Raw genomic sequence first — 26,309 nt, forward strand, 5'->3', positions numbered from 1 at the left:
ATCCGATAATTCAGCTTGTAGGTAAGATTCAAATTATTCCACTACCAGAAGAAAAAATTGGATCAGGGCTTTTAACCAACAGCAGATGTTCCAGCTTTGCAGCCTCATTAGAAATATCATATTTTTATTTTTATTTTATTATTATTACTTATTATTTTGGCAGTGAAATTGATTATATTTTCAAACATAAAACACAATTGCGCAATATTTGACAGAAAACAACATTCTCGAATTAGCTGACAGTCATTTGCAGCTCGTGACTCCATCAGAGTTGGATGGACGTGTCTCTTCCGTTGGAACAGACGAATGTTTCACGCTCTATTGTTGTGAGCACACTCTGCACCCGCTCGTCTCTAAACATGACTCTCTCTCTCGTCCCCCTGTCGAACACACTGCTGTACGCACACCATGTGTACATCGCATTACATAACAGCCTATTTTTAGCCACATTTGAAGCCGAGCTGAAATCCAGATATTTTCACTGTAAATAATGAATGTGGCCCAAATGAATGTTGGCTGATTGGCAGACGCGACTGACAGTTTGCCTAATTGAGTCTGTTTGTTTGTGACGAACTCCATGAAGATTCTGCAGTTTTCTAAATCAGCATAACAAAGCTACAGAGCCATTTGCACACTCGTCTCATGAGCATTTCATGGATATCGTTATTTTTTTCCAAGTTAAAGTTTAGACCGTTTGGGACCAGGCACATTTCCTCAGACCTCGCATTACAAATTTGAAGAACTGCATTTAATTTTAGTGGAGAAATCATTTCATTCAGTGACTTTCACTGTAGCTGAAAAACACATTTCCGTATTGTTTTTGAAAGCTCTCAGTTGTCCTGGAGGGAGGGCCCTGTCATAACGCAAAAAATTCTAAAAAGTTGTCATCTAGACAGAGTTGTTTACAATTCCATAAACTTCTGTGCTGTGTTTCCTTTAGTTTGGAAGTATTAATCCAACATTAGCCCCACACTGTTATGGTTTACTTAAATTTACTTATAGGACCTATAGTCCGAGTCTGTGTCTCAGGCTCAACAACATTACTATTATATATGTATAGCCTTGTTGGGTTGGAGAAGGACTGATAAATTGAAGACTCTCGACAAGTGCGGTCAAATGTGGCCCTAAGACCAATTTTCGGTTTGCCTGGCTATTCCTGCCACACTATTCCTTGTCCACACAGGGAAGTTAGTCTCGTGACGGAGCAATTGGAGCAGTTTGAACGGGCGGGTCTAACACACACATTGTCAGTGAAATAAAGTAGTCCAATTAAGAAAATATGAACTGAATATAAACTGACGTAGCCTGGCTTTAGCCATCTGTAAACTCCGGTCAAAGATCTCAGTGGCCGGGTTACATCAGCGAGCGGGGGAGGCGGGGCTTGTCGGTGACGTCAAGCATTTGTGCCGCATTTGCTGGTTGCAGTTTGGCAATGGCGGCGGATACAAAAGTAATGGAAGCTCTTCAAATTGTTCTGGCTCAGCTCCCAAATATCCAGAAATTAAAATTGAAGCCTTGGAATGCGCAAGGAATGCTCCCATAGAGTTATGATAGCATTATGATAGAGTTATGATAGAGTTTTGATAGAGCTATGATAGAGTTATGATAGAGTTATGACAGAGTTATCATGGCTTGCTTCACTCACTCGGGCGCATTACATAAGATACGTCACGACCAAACACTAGCAAAAATCAGATCCAATCGTTTCAAAGGAGTTCACCCCTCCCACCAGATAACGGAGCTCAATTGTGAAGGTCCAGACCCTTGTACGAAACACAATGAGTACAAGGGTCTGGAAAAACCAGGCTAAAACTGATGAGAACACAGAGGCAAAATCCTCCACTACTTCATCCATGATTAGTTTTGGCTAATAACTTCTGCACGTGTCACAAGTGACTTAACCTTATCAATTCTCTGTGACGTTTGTGATTGGTTCTGCCTCAGCCGCCAATCAGCCACTTGTTTACCGTGTGTGTCCTAGACCCGCCTTCTTTCACGCAGAAAAGAAATGGGTGAGGTTTACCAGGCTCATTTTTGGTCGCCCTCAGGCTTCTTCTAAGAAGGCACACATCGCCAGAGAAGATTCTTAAATGCACCCTGTTGAATGTTTGACTGCCTTGAACAACGATCTGTGGCTCTCCACTTTATATACCCTTGATGAAAAAAGTTTGGACACCCACCCACCCCCTCCAGACCTCTATTTTGTCAGTCATATCCTACATTGTTTATGATCCCATGATCATTAGGGTGTTTTCAAACTGGCTCTGGTTGGCTTCACTCTTCCTGACCCTCACTTTTGAGTCAGCGTCATTGCAACGACAGTGTGGCCTCTGTCGTATATGGCTCATTCTGCAAAAGGGCATTGCTCAATTGTGCCAAAGTACTTCTTCCACTCTAAAGGGAAAATGAAGACATCAAAGGGTTAACTTGAATTCTATCTCAGTGATTGTAAATACTTTTTGCTTGCCGAGCCTCCCCTGCCAGTATTTGAGCTGCTCTGTGCGCGATCAGCAGTGGCTAATAAATATGTTTAGGTGCTTGCTGATACCAATACCTTGTTAATCTGCAACATTGGCACCAAAAGCGATAACCGTGCCCCCTCACCTGTGTCTATCTGGCGGTTGCGTCCCCTCAGGAGGTAGCTGAACTCCTGGCAGCGTTCGCTCTGGCTGTAGCCGCGCGGCGAGTGAAAGCACAGCTCCTCGACCAGCACCAGCGCCTTCTTACACACGTCTTCATCCCAGTCGCCCGACATCCTCCAATCAGCATCGCACTCTCACCGCAGCCAGCCAATGACAGCGCAGCCCGCCCCCTCGGCCTCCTCTGCGATTGGAACGGCGCTCAGGCAGGAGGAAGCAGTGCCCGGGCCCTTCCACTTTTTCACGCGGGAGCTCTGGTGGAAGGGGTGTGGCGAAGGCGGGACGGATCACAGAGTCCAGAGAGATGAAGCCATGGATGAGTGAGAGACGCCTGCTCCTCTCCAATCGCCTGGGGGGAAAGAAAACGACGATGAGTCACATGTTTCTGAACAATTTTATCTCTGAAAACAATTCCAATGTGGACTCCCATGAAAAACATCTGTTTCCCCAGCAACGAAACAAACATTCAAATGAAACGCTGACTTCACTGATATAAACTGCAAAGCTGTTTTATTCACAATTAGAAAATAACTCAACATGATGTGTACACACTTTTTGGGGTTTTTTTTAGCCCCAGTGGCATTGAAACATGGGTTAAATGCAGAGGACAAATTTCCCTACGGGGACAATAAAGTATACAAACAAAGCGCTTGCGTTGCCAGATCCAAAGATCACTGATCTTTAACATGCCGAGACCAGTACTAGCACTAATTAGGATTGACTGGGGACTGGCAATTTGGTAACAATTATTTACATAAAAGAATGTGGTCTGGAGGGACTTGGCATGTTCAGATATTGTAAGGGTAGGCAAGTTTGCTGTATCACCGGCTCAGTTTCTTTCTTTTTAGTCAAAATGTGATCAAACAACTGGGGTCGCTCATAAACAACATCAACAAATCATAATACAAACTTTACACATCAGGCTTTTTTTTGTTCACAAATTACTACTTTTACAACATACTTTTATGGAGCAAAAAGAATGCTATTCTACAAAAAGAAAAAAAACGTCAGGTGTAGGGTCTTTAAGGGGAGTCTGGGAGTCTGAGAGTCCTCCTCAGGGAAGATTTAAAAGACATTGACAGTGTTTTCAGAGTATTTTCAACAGGGGATTTGATCTCTGTGGAGTGTGATCATATTTCTCCAAAGCACCTGGACGTCCAGAGCAGGGCTGTATTTGCCAGTGGCCAAGTAGAAGAAGCTTTATATAGTACCTTTCATAGATAAAATCACTAAGTGCTTCACAGAGACACAAAAACAACAGGCTACAGAAAAAATCTACATAGAAAGAGTAGACAGCCATGTCAACTAAAAGCTCGTCCGAACAACCATGTCTTCAGCTGCTTTTTAAAAGAATCGCCACACGTAGCAACAGAGGAAGGTCGTTCCACAGTTTAGGAGCAACAGCTTCAAAGGACAAGTCTCCTCTGGTTTAAAGCGGGTCCTTGGGACAGTGAGTTGAGCTGCTTATATTGGTATTATTGAGGTGTAACTGTAATTTCCTACTCAAAAAGAGCCTTAAACACCTCTGGCTGAACAGCTATACAGATTGAGATACCCCTGTGTTGTCAGGCCGCACACATGATTTGACACTCAGCGTGACTGACAGAATTATCAGCTAATCAGAATTCGACGAACAATGGCAGCGCGTCCCCGAGCCCTGCTGTGTCTCAGCAGTTACCCCGGCCTTTCCTCGCCTGGGAAAACCTCTAAAGTAACTGCGCATGGGCAAGATGTTCCAATTAGAAGTGCTGGCTCAATTAAAGCAGTACTCAAGTAACTATTGCCCCTAGAGGCCATAAGCGCAACTGCAGGTGTCGTAGCAAGTTGCGATTTTTTAACTTATTAATTGTCTTGGAGAGTAAATACTACGCTGACAGAAAAGGCGAAGGGACAGAGGGATATTGTACATCCAATTATACAATGAAAATATTTTTTTTCACTCAAACTTGGCTGTAAATACTGTTTAAAGTGACGCTAGCCCACAGTTAGCTTTGCCTGTTAGCATGCTAGCTTCTTCTTCTATTAGTGTGTGTTGGTGGCTCCGGTCCAGTGGCAGTCAAGTTGCAAGCATGGTTTTCTGGCCAGAGACACCAGGGGGAGATGAAAGACCCTCCAATCATCCCATAAACACTTGTATTACCCCCACAGGGACTACGAAAAGGACGTTACTTAGTTCTGCTTTAAACCGGATAAACAAAATTTTCCTACTGTGAAATGTCTGAACTAGGTAAAATTAAGTGGATTTATTAATCGGATATTTGGCACCGCTTCCTCATGAAGAGCTTCGATAGAAAATCAGCGGGAAAGAGCGGGACAAAGATGCTTGGCTTCTCCAGACAGGAGAAGAGTTTCCCCCGCGTCCGCTGCGCTGGGACTCGGGAAGGGTACGGGACTACGAGCGCTAAAATAATCATCCCACATAGCACCAAACTGTAAGTCTAGTACCTTTTTGTTACTTTGGATTTTGCGTTTGGGTTGATCTCTGATGACGGCATGCCACTGGTATTTGGCATCCACACCTGAAGTAGGCAGGGGTAGGCAGGCCTGGGGGCTAAAACCGGCCCTCAAGATGATATTTGGGGATTATTACACAAAAGGGTCAAATGCCTGTTTCAGTAATCAACTGTAAATGCGAACAATACTGCAAATTTCTTCGCAGAACACCCATCTAGGCCATATAGGAGGCAAAACACTGGCATTTGTAGAAGGTGATGCTTTACTTCAGCCTGAAATAGGAGGATCCGGTCCTTAGTCCAGGTTCCATTGTGGTGCCTGTTTTAACCTTTAAGATTGCATTCTTGCTCATTCTTTCTCTAACCAAAACAAGACACACATGCAATAATGGTGTGTGAGTATCCCAGCTTTGTGTAGCCACGTAGCCTTTGTGTGTCCCATTGCTCACAGATTCATGGCCAAGCTGCAATCTTCCAATTCACTGACGCACAAAAATATAGCAGAAACAGGAACTGCTCTTAATGCACCTGAAAACACTAAACAAACAAACACAGAGCTTTGCCAAAACTCCAAAATTGCTTTGCGGCCCAAAAATATCAAACACCCACTTTAGAAAAAAAAAAAAACTTTCTGAAATAAAACAAACTGGCAGCACTCAGGCAAGGACATAAAGTGCACAAATGAAGAGTTTGGCAAAATGGTCGCCTCCTCCATTAAATAGAAACACGGAAGCCAAAACTATCAGAGAGTTCCTAATACATCACTGCTCTGTAAAACGCTTTGGCATGAACAGTGCACAGTCACAGGCAGCTGGCATCCAGGTCTCGGCACTCGGGCTAATTTGAGAGTGGAACTATTGGGACGACCACGCAACGGCAGGCCCTACTTTGAAAACAAACCGTCTGGCGAAATGTCGCAAGATTCGGGTTGAGGAGTTTGGATGAGATTGCTCAAATGTGAGTCGTTGAAAATAGGAAAGAGCAAAGAATTGTTTAAGGGGTGTGAAGTCCATGGGGTATTTGAACGTCATGCAGCCGGATTCCCACTTATCCGGGAGCTCCCTTATAGGCGGCGCCATCTTGTGTGTATTGACGTAACATGTGCCATTTCCGACATTCTGTTGTGTAAATATATCGGCTTCAGTTCTCCACATATCTCCAAGGTCACTTTTTCATGCTGTCTTCCCGCTCTCTTATCAGTCTGAAGCCACACAAACTGATCCCCTTGAGCTTTTTCGCAAGTTTTTCATTTAATCACATTTTATTATCATTACTTAACAGATAGATAGCTTAATTCTTGAATACAGATATAACACACAGTATAAAAAGTACATAAGTGGACATCATTATCACTATCCATTGAACAGTATAATGGCCGCTGGAATGAAGGTCTTTCTGAAACGCTCGGACTAGCACTTTGGAGCCTTTAGTCTCTGACTAATGGCGCTGCTGTTGATCACCTCCAGGGCATGAATGGGGTGAAAGGAGCTACTTGTAATGGCCTTGAGTTTTGAGAGCATCCTTGTTCACTTGTTGGACTGTTGGGAGAACTGATCCCACCATAGATACTCTTATCTCGCCTGGGAACCAGACTCACTGCTGTAGAGGCGATTGAGTCTGGTCACCGCACCGTCAATTCCATTTCCCACAGCGGTTCATACGCAAGCAAACAGGAAGTGAAGTAAACCAATCAGCAAAGGTCCATCCGACCGCTCCACATGCAGAGAACAACGAGAGTGGCCTCAGATCACGCAGCATCTCGTTGAGATATCACGTTCATTAAAAGTCTATCCTAAAAGTTTTCCCATCATGCATGGGGCCGTGGAGCCGCTGCAGTTGCCTCTGGAGAGATGCAGCGGCTGATCAAGTCGGCTGGTCTCGTTGGGGTCTCACGATCTTTCCGTGCCCCACGTGCCCGTGACATCAGAGCCCGTCTGGAACAAGTCGGACAGAAATCTAACCGGCATGCACCGTGCGTCTGCAGTCGGCTGTCAAACCTGTGTCCGTCTGGCTCATCTCGAACACAACTATTCGCGTAGGATTATGAATCACGAAACTCACCTACTGTCGATGTGTTTTTGGTCATTTACCGCCGATCGGAGACACACTCGTTCTCTTTCTGGTCATTGAGGGAACTTCCGTGTCCCGTGAGTGACGCTGCACGTGAACAACACTTGAACCGCAAATCCGAATCTGGTTGCATGGGCTCGTTTTGATTTTTCTGATGCCGCCAACAGGGGCGGGGGTTCCAGACTGATCCCCCTCTGTATAAAAACAAATCTAGAGGGGAATCATTGTGGTCTCACCAGGCTAGTTCTTTTCCAGTCCACCCAGTGGACTGGAAAAGCAAAGGTCAAAGGGCCCATGTGGTAGACAGTCCGAAACAAGGATGGGCTGATGTTAAATGCCTGTAGCCTCCTTAATAGCCCAGCCCAGCTTCTCGTCCAACTTCCAACTGCACACCTAGGTACCTGAGAATGGACAACCTTGAGAAGGACTGGGGATTGTTAAATTTTGCTTTGATGTTGGTCATTTAATGATACTTGGTTTTTGATTCCGATACCTGAACAATACTTTTTTCGATACCTACTGTAAGATATATGCAATCTAGAAGCAGAAAACATTACAATAAAGTACATTTTCCTGCCTCCACTGCACTATGTTCTTTAAAACACTGTCTGTCTGCTACTTTCAATGCTTTGTGGAGCAATAATCGGGTACCGCAGGATTTGGCCTAAAGATCTTTAAGTCGCTGCAGCAGCTAAAAACTCTCTGAGGCTCTTGGGGGCCTCGTGATGTGCCTATGTAACACTTGAAGAAACAGCATCCAGTCTCTCTTTGTCATATTGTGTTTGAAAGCACTGGAGTTCAGAGAAAACTTTAGGTCCTTGCGGTCTACCTCAATTTGCTTCATCCACTGCTTTTGAAGTCCACCTTCCCATTTCATTTTGGTTTCCATGGCAATATAACCTTTTGAATCCTCGAATCTTCCACTAACACACTACTTATACTACTCCTTCTTATACTTATACTGCTGCTACTATGACTATGACTACTACCACTAAGGGTTTTACAGCCTCTCCAAACTTTCATACATTTTGGGCAATGAAGTGTCTACAACTTCCAATGAAAAAAAGAAAGAAAACTACAATCTACTTCTGTCACTACCAACATAATCAAAGTTTCCATCAAACAGAGGAGAGAGTGGGAAGTTGAATATTTAGAGACAAATTGGATAAAATGGGCAACTCTTGAGCCAAAAAAAGGCTACAATTTCAGCCAGAACTGCAGCTGAAAGTGTCTTAAGCCCTATTCGCACTGGATTAGAATTACCTCGGGGCCTAATGTAAAAAGTAAATATTACAGATGCCCTCGGAGTTTCTACGCCCGTGCAAATCTGCCATGTCAGAAATGTGGGTAATTCTGTACACTCCGAGGTCCCCAGGGGAGTCTAGTCCCGTGCGAATTGTCATGCTGGAGTTTTGAAAGTTTGCAACCAGCGTAATGAAATCTAAATAAGGGCAACGTCAACTCAAAACGTATTTTAACCAGTATGCGTATGTCCGCGTTTAAGCTAAAGCAGTGTTTTTCAACCTTTGTTGAGCCAAGGCACATTTTTTTCATTGAAATAATCACGAGGCACCACCAGCAGAAAATGTTCTCATCAAAGTGTCTTGACGAGGAACACACTGTATAGTTTCACTAGCCACAATGCCTCAATACATCACTAATTCTCTTGTCTCAAAGAAATTAACTACCTGATATGGAAAAGTCTAATATGGTTACTCTGCCGATCACTAGACGGCATCGACACTCGAAAACGGTACATTATTTGTGGATAATAATGCATTTGTTTAAAAAAAAAAAAACAACTAGGTGAGATTGGATAATTTCCCAAGGCACACCAGACAATATTTCACGGCACACTAGTGTGCCACGGCACAGTGGTTGAAAAACACTTAGCTAAAGTATTCAGACGGCATCGCATCATAGAAGGGGGCAGGGCCTCAAATGCAAATAAAGTGAAGTCTAAATCGGATCCATGTGGATATTTACTCACAGCTGATTGTTCAGTAGAATCGAAAAAATGGCAGTCGTAGCTGGCACTAGCTAGCGTTAGCGTTAGCATGTTGCAAGCATTCTCCGTTATTTATGTATTTATGGGCTGATGAAGCACTTTGCTTCGCTCCATGTCTTTGTATTTTTATTAAGTAGAAAACTATATTCATAATTCAGCATTTAGTGGTTTTTGAATAATTAGAGAAAGTTTAGATTTTTCTCCAAATTGTTTTCTCCCCTTAACTGTTTTCAAACATGACCATATATGGGCAAATGGTGTCTGTGATCTATATCATGCAATCAAAAAATCACTCCGTCCCCATTTAAAAAGTATAAAAGAGAAAAACTATGTTACAGACGATGTCATGGCAACGCTAGACAGACCAGGGAGGGTCTGAGGGAAAGGTTGGATGCGTTTGGTGCAAAGTATATTGCTTTGTTGCAGGTACAACATTCTACAGGCCTATACTATTATATAGAGGAAAAATGATTTTGTCTTTGAGGAAATTTTTGGTCTTGTACAGAGAAATCATGGACCCAGTGACTGATATTAATGATAATTTTTCAAATTCATACAGTGGGGAAAAAAAGTATTTGGCCAATATCCAATACAATGTCTATGTGAAACTGACCAAATACTTTTTTCCCCACTGTACATTTTCTTTTTAGCTACGACTTGTGGAAGTGTAATGCTGTTTATAGGAAAAACTGGCTCCTGCCCGCGCTGGGTCCGGTGACATCATCATATTCTAGAACCTGCAACCCAGCAATAGGGAGGAGTCTGTTTCAGAGCGAACGGCCTAAAAGAAAAAAGAAACTGCTATTTTATGAGAAGAGGAAACTCCCAGAGACGCGACGCAGATGTTATTCGTCGTAGCGTGCGCCATGCGGTAAGAAATAACCTTTCTCCCTAAAGCAAAGCTCATAAACAAACTTGATAGTTTAGCGCTCGCATTACAAATGAATAAAAGGCTTGTTTGCACCATTCAAAGTTCATTATCATTTCCGGGAAAAAAGTCCGCAAAAATGAGAGTATTACTGACATTGCTGATCCCATAAAAATGACCGATGTCCTGAGGTCATTTCAGTCCTACTAACATGCCCAGATTTTAATCCAGAGCAAATATTGCTTTAGACACTCATTTTTGCACTTCTGATTAACTTATGCTGTAAAAATAGTCGAGCGATGATATTATATTGCCAGAAAAATTGATTTGATGCCAGTTTGAATCCAAGACAGTGTTTTTCGATTACTTTTAAGGCCTTCTTTATGGCACAATCGACTTAAAGTGATAGTCTGTTAGTTTTAATGTAGTAGATTGTGCATAAGTGACCGCCTGGGTTTGAAATTGGAGGCAACATAAGTAATATTAAATCATAAAAAAAAAATCACGAGTCCCTCTCTGAGACGAGCGTTTCCTGTGAACTGGCTTGTCAGGTCCAATCAGGAGGGAGGGGGAGGAGCTTGATTGTTATATATATCGCTATACATGGGTTTCCAATGACATCACGCGTAGTTCCGGCGTCCATTTTGAATACTGAAGTAGAATTATGCAGTACTACAACATCCAACAATATCTGTTCTCAGGTTGAAAATTCAATTGCTCAAGAAGATAAGAGTAAAACCACAGCCCCAGAGACGCACGTTTATGTGATATAACCAGCAAATGTGGCACAGACGTAGCAGCTCTGTCTGTCGAGCCACAGCAGGATTTACTAAAGATCTGCTTCACTCCTCAGACTAAATGAACACATCAAAGAGGAAATAGAAAACCTTTCTCTGTGATTTTTACAATTTGTCATGTCAACAGAGTCTCAGTCTGAGTGTTTAAGCTGCTCAAGACGTTAGCATGCTACCCGTTAGCAAATGTCAACCAATGGCTTCAACAAGATAAACACATGTGCGGCTCACATCTATGAACACTGAGGAAATGCTACACTAACAGCTCAGCTCTGACCTCTGTCACATGTTGCATCCAAGGCTAGATGTTTGGAGTGTGGTTCAGGGCTTTCTCTTGGAGAGGTCGGAGCTGAGCTGTTGAAGCTAAATGCAATCCGGTACCATGCTAATATCTTGAGCAGCTTAAACAGTGACTCACTGTTTTTTTTTTTTCACATAAAGGTGTGTCTCTGCTGTGTTTTTTGTGTTATCTTCTTGAGCAATGATTACGAGTACATAAAACTGTCACTGTCAACCAAATATTTTTCATTTTCATCCTGAGTAGAGGTATTGTTACATGATGTAGTACTGCATAATTCTACTTCAGTATTCAAAAGTCACATACCTGAAAAGCATGTATATAAGTTGAGACCATTTACCATTCTGGTTAGCCTAATTCCAATTTCCAACCGAGTTTAGCCATAAGCCACGCCCCCGCGAAATCTGATTGGATGTCATTTCAAATGCAGCTTTTTCAGTCGGCTTCATTAAATTAATATTGTTGTTTTACAAATGTTTAAAGGGACTATACAGAGTTTAAAAATGTTGTATTTTCATCCCCCTTCATGTTCCAGCCATGTCCTAATGTGTAGAATGAGCCCAGACCTGTTCACCACAACTGCCTCTAAAATCCTGCACTGTCACTCAAAAAGGTGTTAATTCGGTTCGAAGTGCCGTCATGCACAAGCTTAATATAGAAGCTGCAGTTACGCATACGACCTGAGGTGGCAGTAGTGAGTATAAAAATGACCAACTTGCATCTAGTCTCTTTAAGGTTAGGAATTAGGGTTGAGGTTAGGAAAAAGGACTTGGTTAGAGCTAAAACAATGTGGGGGCGGGATCATGGCGTAACTGGGTTGGAAAGCGGAAAGATGCTTCTGGTTAAAGAGGGGGGGGAAATTGATTGTTTTCTTTTAAATCTCACTCTTTCTCTTCTCACTTTGCAAACTTACAGACTATCACTTTAATGACTTTTTAATGCCCTGTGCAAATCCTGCACTACTACATCTTCTTCTACTACTATTTCCACAACTAAGGTTATCACTGCTTCAACTAGAACGTAAGCCATTAGCGACTTTCCAGAATGTTGTTTAGCACTGTGTGAGTATTTTGTTACTGTCCTCCTCTGCTCAAATACCACAGTCGACTTCAGATGATGCGCCTCATCAGCAGTTTGGGACCAGCTCATCACTCACTCCACGGGGGCGCGGCTAATGGCACGCGGCCGCAGCCCGGATGATCTCCCACGGCAACACTGATGATTTTTGGTGCATAAAAGTGTCTCCCACTGACCAGTGAGTCAATTACCCTCAAACCTAACCGCATCATTCTGACCTAAACAAGCTGCTCCGTCTGCGATTAGGCAGGGATTAGAGTATTAACGGAGCAGAGGAAGGAAACATGAGAAAACTGGCTTTAGGAGCGACGCCGCCGGCAAAGCAGAATAGTTCACAGCCTGACCAAAGAAAGACTCGCCACAAAACAAAGATCACATGCGCTAATATTTTTATTTGACCGCCTTTAGCTTGCGTTCGCTGTGGCATTGTTTCAATAAGGTTCTTCTTGATCTGGACTCTGGGGCCAATCCACGTGTGAAAATGATGATGTGTCATACTCCTGAACCACTCTTTCACAATATGGGCATGATGAATTTTGGCATTGTCATCTTTGAATATGCCCGTGTCATCAAGAAAGAAGTAATCTACTGATGGAATAACCTGGTCATTCAGGATGTCATTCTTAAGGCACATAATGTTACTGAACCTACACCTGACCGACTGCAGCAACCCAGGTGATAACTGTGAGTTACTATATCCAGGTTGTATCAATGTTTTTTGGTCTGTGCCGTACAACATAGAAACTTTCACATGGAAAGAAAGAAAACATCCAATGTACCATCTGTGTTTTCTAATTCAATCAACTTTCAATGTATAGACTTACATGGGATCTTGTAACTTTAAAGACTGCTTTCGCAACATGCACAGACAACACATTTTCAAGTCTGATATTTGCCGATGTTTAGATGTTAATGTCAACTTTATTGTTTATAGTGCATTTAAAAACAGCTACATCTGCCCAAAGTGCGAGTGGAGTAAGAGTAAAAACATGAAAATTATGTTTTGCTCTGATTTACTGTTGTCTGATTCCTGGTCTGATTTATTGAGATTTTACTTAAAGGGGCTAGATGCAACTTAGCCACTTTATACTCACCACTGCCACTTCAGGTCATACGCGTAACTGCAGTCTCTATATTAAGCTCCTGCATGACGGCACTTCGGACCCAAATTAACACCTTTTTGAGACAGTGCAGGATTTTAGAGGCAGTTATGGTGAACAGGTCTGGGCTCATTCTGCACATTAGGACAGGGATCTCCAACCAGTAGCTCGGGAGCTACCAGTAGCTCGCCGGGCCTTAATAGGTGTAGCTCCCCAAAGACTTTCTACATCTCTGTACGCATGATAACGGAAATTTTAGATGCGTTTTTTGTTTGTTCTGAACATGCTGAACGAAAATCTGCAAACAGTTGGGTCAATATTGTAAATTATAAGGACTAAACCCAATTCACTTTGTTTGAAATACTATCTTGGCTACTAATTCTCCAGGGTGAAGTCCTGCTAAGTCGTATTTTACACAAGTGTTTTTGAAGCATAAGTAGCTCGTTGACGTTCTTGTGTAAAAGTAGCTCGCTGGGTAAAAAGGGTTGGAGACCTTTGCCTTAGGACATTGTTGGAACATGTAGGGGGAGGAAAATACTTAATTTTAACATTTTTAAACTCCGTATAGTAGTGGGTGAAGGCACGCACATCCACAGTTCTAAATAAGTGTGCAGGATCAAAAAATGGAAAGTGTCACAAAAACAAATAAATAAAAGATCCGCACAACTTAGTCGCTCCAAAGCTTACTTAATGCTCACCAGATAGTGACGTTTCGGGCCTTAGCCCTTCTTCAGACAAAGTCATTGTCTGAAGAAGGGCTAAGGCCCGAAACGTAAACTCTGTATAGTCCCTTTAAGTGATACCTATTTTATTTTAAAAAAAGATATCCACAAAACAAGAAAGTATTTAATATGTATAAAGTAAACTCATGATTTTAGGCCTGGATCTATCCATTAATGCAAAAAATATGGGCAGTTTTGTTTGTCCAAATAAACATCTTTCTTCCCTTAGGTTTAAAATCAGTGGAAGAGGGTATTGCAAAAACAAAATTCAAGATACTGTAACTTTAAAGTGTCGTCAAGTAAGATTGAAAAGTATTCAATGTAAATTTCCCTTCAGTTAAGTAAAATAAAAAGCCTAAAATCTTTCCACCACTGGAAGCTAAAAACCTTTGTGACATCAGGTTATGTAGGATTACTCAAACACGAATAAATGAAGCAACAACCAACTCGACAACATCAAAACGGTGAGTTCAGCAGAATACAGGCCTTTTGTGATCTTACCTTCACTGGGTGTGACTGGTTGACATCTGGGTCATGCTGAATCACCGGGTGGACACTACATGTAGCTTGTGTTTGCTTCAGGAGGAGGTGAGAAGCTAGGACTGGAGCGCATGCATAACCCCTCACTGGTTCCTCCAGACAGTCACACTACATGGGTTTGTCTGTCTTCTGTATCCAAAACCGGGGATTCGGAAACGTCCGTCTGAAGTTCTGCAGCATCACCTGGAAAACAGAGAAGAGCTAAGTTGACGCAAAGAATCCACACAGAGAAAGCTTAGGAAAATGGACGACTGCAAGCAAATTCCCATGGATGTGTAGTGAAGACTTTGAAAGGAAATTGTCATCAGAGAAAGCGCCGCAGTCAGACACCAGCCATGGGCGACCTCACGACAATAACACTCACTCCATTTCAGAACAAAAGGCAGTGAATGGCCCTGAACCTTTTATTGTAAGGAACCGGGTGCTAATGACATGTTCTATACCTTCCCTTTCAACCTACACGCAAACGGAAAAGGCAAGAATGAGTCTGTGGGTGCACAAAGTGAATACATTTTAAAACGTCTGGAGCGCAGTGCCACGGCGATTGAGCAACATACATCGGGGAAAAAAACGATCATGCCTTATGTCTGTGGAGTTTGAGAGTTTTTGAGAAGACTTGGAAGTTTGGCTGCTGATACCTGTCACACTACAGGCACTACAAAATGAAAAGATCACTCTCTAGTATTTGGTTTGGACTGTCTAGCTTTGAATACAGCACGGATTCGCTGTGGCATTGTTTCAATAAGCTTCTGCAATGTCAAAAGATCCAGTGTTGGGTTCATTTGTCACCAAGATCCTGTATCGATGCTGGGAGAGTGTGACCACTGCGCAAAGCCTTCTCCAGCACATCCCAAAGATTCTCAATGGGATTAAGATCTGGACTCTGTGGAGGGCAATGAGAAAATAATGTCTCACACTCTCTGAACAAATGAGACTGATGAATCCTGGCACTGCCATCTTGGAATATACCTGAGCCATCAGGAAAGAAGAAATCCATTGATGGAATAACCTGGTCATTCAGGATGTTCAGATCGTCAGCTGATCTCAATCTTTGGGCACAGTGTTTCTGAAGGTATGAACAGTGGTGGCCTGCAGAGCCTTCTCTGCTAGTCCTGGTCAAACGAAGAAAAAGAAGTGTAAAATGTCTTAATAGTATATCTATTTTGTAATTCATTTATATAATGTCCTATTGAGATGGTTATATTGGTATTGTTGAGGTGTAACTTTATTTTCCCACCCAAAAAGTGCCTTAAACACCTCTGGTGAGCTGCTCCGCCTCAAGGCCTGCTCCACAGTTTCAGATACCCCTGTGTTGTCAGGCCACACTCATGATTGACACTCAGCATGACTGACAGAATTATCAGCCAATCAAAATTCGACAAACAATGACAGTGCGTCCCCCAGGCCCTGCTGCGTCTCAGTTAGGGATGCACCGATACCGATACCAGTATCGGGTATCGGGCCGATACCACAGGCTCGTACTCATACTCGTACTCATTCATGAGGTCCCGATACCAGAAACCGATACCATTTGACGTGCGGCCAGCGCACCTACGAGGCGCACCTCTCAGCTGAGGAGAGAAGATGCAACAAACTTGAGAATTGTTTAGTGGAAATACAATATTCCACATGGAGCTGACTTTATTACAGACTGTGCTCTCTAAATCAGAGTCTGTGCTGGATTTAACCAGAGCTTAATGTTGTTCGTGCTGCAGCGTCTGCAGTGTTTACAAGATACAGGCTAACGATGCTAACTCGCGGCTAGCGCAGTTTTGGCCATTCCGACGCCGTTTTATGCCCAGGGGTTTATTCATCTGAAAAACTAACCCAGCGACTAAAAAGTCCACAGAAAATCCAACGTTAAGACATACAGCATGTCCATATTGAGCGAAAATGAGCTGCAGCAGAACAATGAAAAGGCTGTAGCTACTCGCTAAGTTGCTACAAAACACACGAGAAAATCCACAGCATCATCTCAATACTATTGTTAAATAAAAATATATAAATGAATAAAGCACAGGCATTGGGGAGCTTTTGGACATGGGCTTTTCTGTCTATGATGGACAGTGCAATAAAAATTAAAAATTATTGAATGAAAATAAAAATAAATAAATAAATGGCATCAGCAGAATTCTAATATAACTGCTCTTAAATGTGTCGCCTACTTTACTTCAGAAAATGTAAATGAGTAAATTGACTAATTACAAACCAATCTGCTGTGAAAAAAGTAAGAATGTTGAAGAAAATGCCTTGTACTCGTATCGGTATTCGGTATCGGCGAGTACTTAAATCCAAGTACTCGTACTCGTATCGGTTTTAGAAAAAGTGGTATCGGTGCATCCCTAGTCTCAGTCGCTTCCACTTCGTTTTCCTCACCTCGGAAAACCACTTACGTAACTGCGCATGGGCAAGACTTTCCAAAACATCAGAACAAGTGCAGCTCAACTCAACCGGATAAACAAAACATTTCGCTTGAGAAATGTCCGAACAAAGAAAAATTAAGTGGATTTATTAAGTATATTTGGCGCCGCTTCCTCATGACGACAGCGGGACGTAGACGCTTGGTCCCCCGGACAGGAGAAGAGTTTCCCCGCGTCAGCTGTGCTGGGACTCGGGCAGGGAACAGGTACGAGACTACGAGCGCTAAAAGGCATCCCTGGGCTTCTCACATTGCACCAAACTGTAGGTCTAGTATCTTTTTGTTACTTTGGATTTGGTGTTTGGGTTGATCGCTGGATGTCTCGCTCTGTTTCAACGCGCTCGTCTGCGCCTTTCATGTGTGTTCGCGTGTTTCCGTATACTAGTATGATTGTTCCCGAAGGTTTTTGTTTTTGTTCGGGGGCGGAGGCACTGCAGCTTTGGTTTGTGTTGCTGATACATCCTTTGGCGAACAAATACGCCGTAAACAAGCTGTTTTATCAACACGCCTTTCTATTGTTGATCAGCTTATATGCGTTTGAGTGAGTGAACCCAGGCTGCTACTGAAGGCCCTGACTGAGACCCCACGGCACTAGGTATGAATGACACCAGTATGGTATCAAAAAGAAAGTTTAAGTCATACTGGTATAAAAATAAAAGTACCAAAAGCAGGTACCGAAAAATATAATAGACATATAATCTTTAAAGACCACGTTTTGATGCCTGTTGAGTCCAAGGACAGCGTCAACGTAAGTGTCTTCCTTGTTTCAGCTTGCTTTTTTATGGTCCAAGATGGCAATTATTTTAGAATTGGTATCAAATAAAGTATCGTTCAGACATCGGCATCGTAAAGTATCGTTAAAATACCAGTATTGGAAAAAAAATCACGGTACCCAGCCCAAGACCTGATCAACTGCAGCAACCCCAGATCAGAACAGTTCGATAAATGCAGGTTTTGTTGGTCAGGCAATGTATATTCTTTTAAGCTCATGTTAAAACAACACGGCCAATACCCCTGTTTTTTTCACCCAAGCCTAAATAGCCGTCCAATTATGGCAACACAGAACAACAGAGCCCTGGAAGTATATTCCCTCTGCGTGGATAAAAGGGTGGAGACTTGCATATCCCTCTGTTTGTGCATGTTTGTAAAAGACTTACGAGAAGATGAGAACCGGCTCTCGCTGATCTGCCCATGTCTCTAATGAAATAATTCTGATGTTTCTCAGTTGACTGCCTTCTAATGAAAATGCCTGTCAAGCCGCTATGCATTTTTTCCAATTACGTTTTTCCTCCCACAACATCTCACGAGCTTGATTTATGCCGTTTAGATTGCACGTATGCGCGGGATCTGCCTGCGTCTTCCCTGCTCAGAATCTCCACGCGTTTCTTTCTGCTCTCATTCTGTCCAAATCGAAAGCAGGTCGATTCCAAAACCCTGAGCTTCCCTCCTCACAGCAGCAGCCCCCCGGAGGTGTGACAGACGAGAAGTTATGCAGAGAAGTGTCTCGTAATGCAGGCGCTTTGGTGTTTTTAATGAGGATCTTCAACGAAAATAAAGTTTTAAGATGAAAAAATGGCGTTGGGTAGGGCAGGGTATTTTAATTCAATAAAAATAACATGGGTATAAAAAAAAATGGTATCGTTCGGGATGTCATGAAACCACACAGAAAGAACACAGGCCACAGCAGCATCACCTGCAACTTCAGGTTTTGAGGGTAATTCCCACTTAAAGGGACAGGCCACAGTTTTTCCATACTGAGATATTATCTTACCAGAGCTTAGACGATTTGATACGTACCTGTCTGGTCTTTGTGTGTGCGCTCAGTCACGCACAACGACCAAAGATGTTGTTAGCATTTGGCCTCTCCCAATGCATTCCTATAGCTCCAAACGGGGGTGAGGTTGGAAGTGACCAAGCTCTTCCACAGGCACAAAGACCAGACAGGTACGCATCAACTCGTCTAAGCTCAGGTGAGAACATATCTCAGTATGGAAGAACGGTGGCCTGTTCCTTTAAGCAGCAATAAAAGAAGAGAAAGGACGTTATTACCTCCTGAGCTGCAGGGACAGAATCACATCGGGACATGGTTTCTTTCAGCTAAACTTTCCTCAAAACCTGTGACAAAGTGAAAGCACTTCGCACATCAAAGATCTTTAGAAGAATGCGAGCGCTCAACCTGCCACCAATAATTTACTGTACCAATCATGTCTAATACAGTGTGAGCGCTCATTTCTCCACAAACAATCTTTGATATTCACTTGTTTACCTTAATAAATCCTTTCCGTAGTCCCTCTGGGGGTAATACAAGTGTTGATGGGATGATTGTGGGCCTTTCATCTCCCCCTGGTGTCTCTGGCCGGGAAACCACAATTGCAACTTTCCTGCCACCAATACACACTAATGGAATCACAAAGAAGAAGCTAACAGGCTAACGGGCAAAACTAACTGCGGGCTAGCACCACTTTAAACAGTATTTACAGCCAAGTTTGAGTGAAAATAATCATCCCCATTGTGTAATTGGATGTACAATATCCCTCTCTCCCTGTGTCTTTTCTGTCAGTGTAGTATTTACTCTCACGGACAATTAATGAGCAAAAAACACAACATGCTACAACACCTGCAGTGGTGCTTACGGCCTCTAGGGGCATGAGTTACTTAGTACTGCTTTAACGGTGCCCAGCCCTAGCGTTGGGAGGTTTGTCAGATTTTATGGAAAACAATTGTCTTGTAAATTGCTTTAAATCATATTTGTGTTGGTGCAGGACTCTTCCATCGTAGCGACGGGTTTACAAACTAGCCAACAGAATTGATTTGTTGAGTTGAATACCTCTACCACTAATTGGATATTCACCCTCATCTTCTTAAGGATCACATGAGAGCGAAGAAGCTTCTTAGATGACTCAAACAATCCAGTCCAGATGACTATTTTCTGAGCCTTTGCGGTTGGAATCATATGCCTTGCCTTGGTTTAAAGGCCTTACTATTTTCCTTGCAGTGGAACATTAATTCTCAATCTCATGGAGAACACTGTAAAAGGCTGACGGAGGCCAAGGGATTTGATTGGTGCCGTGACGATAAACTCAACTTCACGGTCTCAAACCTGTAAAACGTGCCTGTATTTCTGTGGACGCGGAGGAACGGGATGTGTGTGCAGAAAGCTTTCTCTATTCTCGATTCTTGAACTAAAAAAACAAGACACATTTCATATATATGTCACAGGAGAACCAAAACCTTTACTCTTCAGTCTTTTCCAGTGGCAAAGCTATTAAAGGGATAGTTCAGGATTTTTGACATAGGGCCTCATTTCCTAATTATCCAGAGTGTTGCTGATTTCTGGAGATATTTTTTTTGTAATTCAAGCAGTTCTTATATTTGAAGAGTTTCGTGGCGCTAGGCTAAGGCAAGGCTAGCGCATTTCTATGGTATCAGCTAGCCTGCATTAAAAACAGTCTGACCCGCTCCACAGTGCACCTGAGGCAAATCACTTATAACACCAGACTAACCATATTAATGTCTGTGTAGATAGAATAATTTTTGGAATATAACTGACCTTGCATCACATGAATGATCGCATTTTGAGGGACTATTTTCTAGCAGATCACTCCGCCGCTGCGTAGCTTATACAACCACGAAGCTGATGCTGCTCAATTATAAGGTATTTTAAATGCAAAATGGTTAAAATTACTCTTTCGACACAAACATTTATATCGTTATAAGTGATTTGCCTCAGGTGCTCTGTGGAGCGGGTCAGACTGTTTTTAATGCAGGCTAGCTGATGTCGTAGAAATGCGCCAGCCTTGCATTAGCCTAGCGCCACGAAACTCTTCAAACATAAGAACTGCTTGAATTACAAAAAAAATATCCCCAGAAATCAGCAACACTCTGGATAACTAGGAAATGAGGCCCTATGTCAAAAATCCTGAAATATCCTGTTCCGGCTAAATTCCATATAGACCGATGAGGGCAGCAAATCCAGGTAAAGTAAGTGACGCGCTGACTGTGCACTTCCATACAAATCCGAAGAGTCCAATGTACAAAAATACAGCTGCTTTATTAGGTTCAAAATAGTGTCAAGTTTCAATAATTCATTATAAAATCCAAATCATTACTTCCATAAACAAGGGCTAAAAACACACACAGTGAAGCGGTCAACAAACTGTGTGCTCTTCTGGATTGCCAACACCTGTGTGACTAAGGTGTGGCTCCCCATATGTAGAGCATCACCACAGCACCTCCTAGTGGTGACACATGGCTCCAACATATCCCTTTAAGGGCTGATCTCCCGCCTGATGCAACAACATTGGTCTAGGCCAGTGGGAGTTCGCGAGATCATTTTGAGACAGTATATTCTACATGTCTGACATTGATATTGCGCCAAATATCAAAATACAGTATCCAGATTGTATATGTTTTGCACCTTGATTTGCTATAAATGCTATCATAACATTTTCCAGAAGGGGGTTCCGAGTGATATTGGTGGTCTGAAAAGTTTGGGAGCCGCTGGTCTAGTCGAGGCTGGTATCTCCTGTGCACACACCTGCTGCGTCAGTGCTTCCCAGCCTGAAGAAGCTTAGGGGAAAAAAAGGGGGTCGACTGAGGCTTGGTGTGATGTAAGCAGCACTAACTGCAATGAGCACTTGCTGCTTCCCCTTCGCTCTCCTCATCTTCACGTTTACATCGCTCGCAGCCTCATGTACTTCATTCAGCATTTAGGCCACATCTGTTATAAGCTCTCACAGGCAAACGGCAAACTTTATTTTCTCCCACTATGAGTGTGAGGGAAGAAAATAAACATGGAGATATCAATTTGAAAGTTTTGCTCAACATTACTGATATAAATATGAGGAAAAAATGAATTGCAATTTTTCTGTCAATTCTATGTTTTATGGCATTTTGTGCATTAAGGGCTTGTGCTTCACAGCTAGAAGGTCCAGGGTTGGATTCGTGTGCAGTCACAACAGCGCTTCTGTCAGTCTCCCCCAAGGGAAACTAAAGTTACAAACGTAGTTTACCACCACTGAGCATGGAGTGAATGTACAATTGTCTCATCATGTAATGCGCTTTGTGACCATGTCTGTGAAAGGCGCTATATAAATATATAAATAAAGATTTTCTTCTTCACGAAAATGGCCAAAATTACCAACATTTTCAGCGACGAAATCTAAATGGATAGACCCAGATTAAGATTAATGTGTTTTTTATTGACATATTAGTAACAAAGATTTTTTTCAGAGGGGATTTTGGATCTTGTTAAAGAGACTATACAGAGTTTAAAAATGTTAAAACTAAGTATTTTCCTCCCCCTACATGTTCCAGCCATGCCCAGACCTGTTCGCCACAACTGCCTCTAAAATCCTGCACTGTCACTCAAAAAGGTGTGAATTCGGGTCCGAAGTGCCGTCCTACACGAGCTTAATATCGAAACCGCAGTTACTCATAAGACCTGAGGTGGCAGTAGTGAGCATAAAAAGACTAACTTGCATCTAGCCCCTTAAAGTTTTTGAATAAGCTAATCACAAGTGAAAAAATCTGTAAAAACTCAATCACTCGATCAATAAATCCGGCTTGGGGTTAGATATTTAAAAAATCCCACTGAAAAACTCTTAAAAATCTGGTTAAGCCCAAGACTGGAAAGTTTGGAGTTTGTAGGAGCCACTATGCGGTTGCATGAGTGGAGGAAAAACCTCATTTAGAAAAAACTCGCCTGCAGGTTTGTACATTTATTCGCTCTTCTGTATCTGGTGGCTCGCAGAAGAATAAATACCATATTTGGGCATATGTCATTTGAAAGCTAAGACTAGGGCTGTCATGATAATCTCTATATTGACTTATCGGTCAATAAATAACAGTTAAAGGATATATTTTTGGTCTCGATATATATTGTCAATACATTTACTAGCATCTCCCCATATTTTTCTTGTAATTTTTTTTATTTCTAACTGAAGCAAATTAAGTTAAATTAGAATTTCATGTTTATTGCAGCTTGTGTGGTATTTTAGGATATGATTATGCACTTTTAAGTTTTACTGTCATTTATATACCTGAGAGTTGACAGTATCAAGTATCGTTAGAGTCAATATTATCGTTTATCGCGATACTTTCCTGCCTCAATATATCGAACTTCAAATTTGTTACTGTGACAGGCCTACAAAACTGATCTGATTTTTTTACTCACATTGTTGCCGCGTTTCTTTTCATCGCTTTTTTGTTTCATTTTTGCCACATTTTTATCGCTTTTTGTCACATTTTGGTCGCTCTTTTGTTGCATTTTCATCCTCAAGCTTTGAAAATTTGGGTAAAGCCAAACTGGAGCAAATGTGCTGGGTTCAGGTGGGGGCTACCAGATTAATCAACTCGTAGGGTTGTCACGGTAACTACTATATTGACTAAATAACAGATAAACTGAACACTTTCCGGCTCAATATTTATCTTTAGAATCAATAAAATATATTTTCCTGCCTCAATATATCGAGCTTCAAATTTGCTATTGCTTCCCGTGGCCAAAAGACATCGATTTTGGGAATCACTTTGGCAAAAAAAAAAAAACGGGACACCTGGGACGGAGCTTGTGTAAATCTGGGACTAATCAATGGAGGAATCCGTGGGGGAAACCGGACAAAGGCCTTAAAACTGGGACTGTTTAAACTGGGACATTTTCATTTCAACACACCTGACTCTCTCTCCACTCACCTACTTCCTCTTACTCTCCCTCTCTCACACAAGAGGAGGAGGAGGAGGGGTATTGATCGCTTGATATATGTCGCGCTGTGAGTTGTCAGCGTCAGTCTCTCCAAACCTGAGTGCTCCTTATGCTCGGTCTGTCTGAGGGCCATCACTCAGACACTGCATTAGGCAACGACATACATCACTCCACAACAAGATCCCTCCTCTGTTTACTACTGCCCACAACGGTGTCAATAATCCCCCACCTCTGTCTCCTGTACCGTCCGAAATGGAGACAAACTCAGAGGCCGATGTTGGGAAAATGTGCCAGCCTGGACACATGCGCTGAGAGACAATTTGGGGAAAGTTGTTTAATTTCAGACGACATTAGGAACGCGAATGGTTTCAATCTGTGTCAGCAAATCCACATCAGCTGTTGATCTCGCATAGGTCATAGGTCAGTAGGGCTGCAAAAAAGCTAATGATTGCAATGTTAGGTGACACAATATATGGAGATGTCTTAAAGGGGCTAGATGTTTATGCTCACTACTGCCACCTCAGGTCTTATGCGTTACTGCAGCTTCTATATTAAGCTCGTGCATGACGGCACTTCAGACCCAAAGTAACACCTTTTTGAGTGACAGTGCAGGATTTTAGAGGCAGTTGTGGTGAACAGGTCTGAGCTCATTCTACACATTAGGACATGGCTGGAACATGTAGGGGGATGAAAATACTTAGTTTTAACATTTTTCAACTCCATATAGTCCCTTTAAGTAACAGAGGCCTTCCATCTGAGTGAGGTTTGTGAACGTCAAACAAAATGTATAATAATGTTCTGTTTAAATTATCGATGTATCGGATATCGGAGCCAACACTGAAAAAAAATACGATATCGGGCATTGACAACAAATATCTGATACTTAACCGAGTTTCGGCTCTCATCGCCTTAAAAACTTTCCCCAACTAAATCTTAGTGAATATGGGCTGTATATCATTTCCGATCGTCCCGCGGCTAGCAACAGCATGCTAATGCTAGCAACAGCATGCTAAAGCTAGCAGATGCATGCTAATGCTAGCAGAAAATAATCAAGGCTGGATCAGAAACTATGATAGAAATACCTGAAGTAGCCTAATAAAAACAAATCACCACTGCTGGAGCGGCCAAGTGTTTGTATTTTATTTCATGAAATGCAGTTAAAGTGCAAGTTGGTCATGTTATACTACTGCCACCTCAGGTCATACATTTAACTGCAGCTTCAATATTAAGCTTGTGCATGACGACACTTCGGACCCGAAGTAACAACTTTTTGAGTGCAGGATTTTAGAGGCAGTTGCTCATTCTACACATTAGGTCATGGCTGGAGCATGTAGGGGATACAGACTTTTAACATTTTTAAACTCTGTATAGTCCCTTTAAAGATGCTTTGCACCAGATTTAGCATGAGCTAGGTTCTATCTGCAGTCCCTGAGTAACTCAACTTCCTCCGACTTTCAAAGTTTGATTCAGGTAAAAGCTTTAACCTGTTTAGGGTTAGGATTAGGATTAGCAACAACACCATTTACATCACATTTGCCCTTCCTCACCCTAACCCTCTGATCATAGGGGACGGCATGTAACAGGTTAAGTGTTAGGACATTTTGAAATGTAAATCAACAACACACAGCTCTCTGTTTGCGTAGTTTGATAGCACAAATCCTCAGAACTCAGAGTAGCACAATACAGACACAGCCTCAAAGTTCTCCCTAGACTGTGCACCTTCAGAATGGTCTCATCTGCTCTCATAGACGTCACTCAAGGAGAAAAAGGTCCCAGAATGAAGTCCTCTGATTGGATGAGGTGGCACAAAGATGTCGCCTTGTCACAGAATCCATTTGCTAAATCATCCTTTTACCACAAAAGACAGAACAAAGTACAAGGTTCAAATATTTTCAGCAAACCTTTAGACATTTATCACATTCTCCTTCTCCTTTTTGGAGCTTGAATAGCTTATGTCCACTGATTGACGACAGCGTGAGCAGGAATAGCAAAAGCAAATTATCCCACTATAACATCATTCTAAGAAACAAAAAGGCCCGATACTTTGACCGTTTTCCCGGAAGCCGAGCTGATTTACCTGTTCCATTTTCTCTTCATGAATAAAAAAATAAAGCGGAATTCAGGGAAACAAAGCGGCATACATTACGGCCCAACAAAACGTCTACTCCTCCCGCCCCATTAGGGTGAAAGCAGAATCCGTCTGAGTGACTTTACAAACATCGGGCATCTCAATCAGAAGAATGGGCGTTTGGCGCACAGCGGAGAGCGGCCACTGCCAAGCTCCAGGGAACACGGGAGGAAAGATGGAGGACGCAGACGGACGAAAAAGAAGAAAAGAAAGATGAGAGGGGAGAGAAAGCAGAGAAGTGAAGAAAGGTGCTGAGAGAGATTCTTACGCATCAAAGACTTTGGATCTACGCAGCAACACAATTTAAGAACATAAGTTGAGTTTCTTCATTATACTTTATTTATAGGGCTGTCACCATAACATACTACATCAGCTAATGGATAAACATTACATTTTGGGATCAATATTTATCGTCTGTACATTAATTTGCAATTTTTATCCCTTTTTTTGCTAATGTAATACTTTATTGTTCACCCTTAGTAGGTTTTATTAC

General features: G+C 42.3%; 1 protein-coding gene across 1 annotated transcript in view; it reads right to left on the reverse strand.

The window, feature by feature from the left end:
- syt3 (synaptotagmin III) overlaps positions 1 to 26,309 on the reverse strand; it is a 180,405-nt gene that overhangs the window by 126,055 nt on the left and 28,041 nt on the right. The window contains exons 2-3 of the mRNA XM_079564459.1: positions 14,531 to 14,752; positions 2,605 to 2,988 (exon numbers count right to left, since the gene is read on the reverse strand). Coding sequence (XP_079420585.1) covers positions 2,605 to 2,755 — 151 coding nt within the window. The 5' untranslated portion in view covers positions 2,756 to 2,988; positions 14,531 to 14,752. The remainder of the gene's footprint in view (positions 1 to 2,604; positions 2,989 to 14,530; positions 14,753 to 26,309) is intronic.

This window comes from Gobius niger (genome assembly GCF_951799975.1).
Source record: "Gobius niger genome assembly, chromosome: 10".
NCBI lineage: Eukaryota > Metazoa > Chordata > Actinopteri > Gobiiformes > Gobiidae > Gobius > Gobius niger.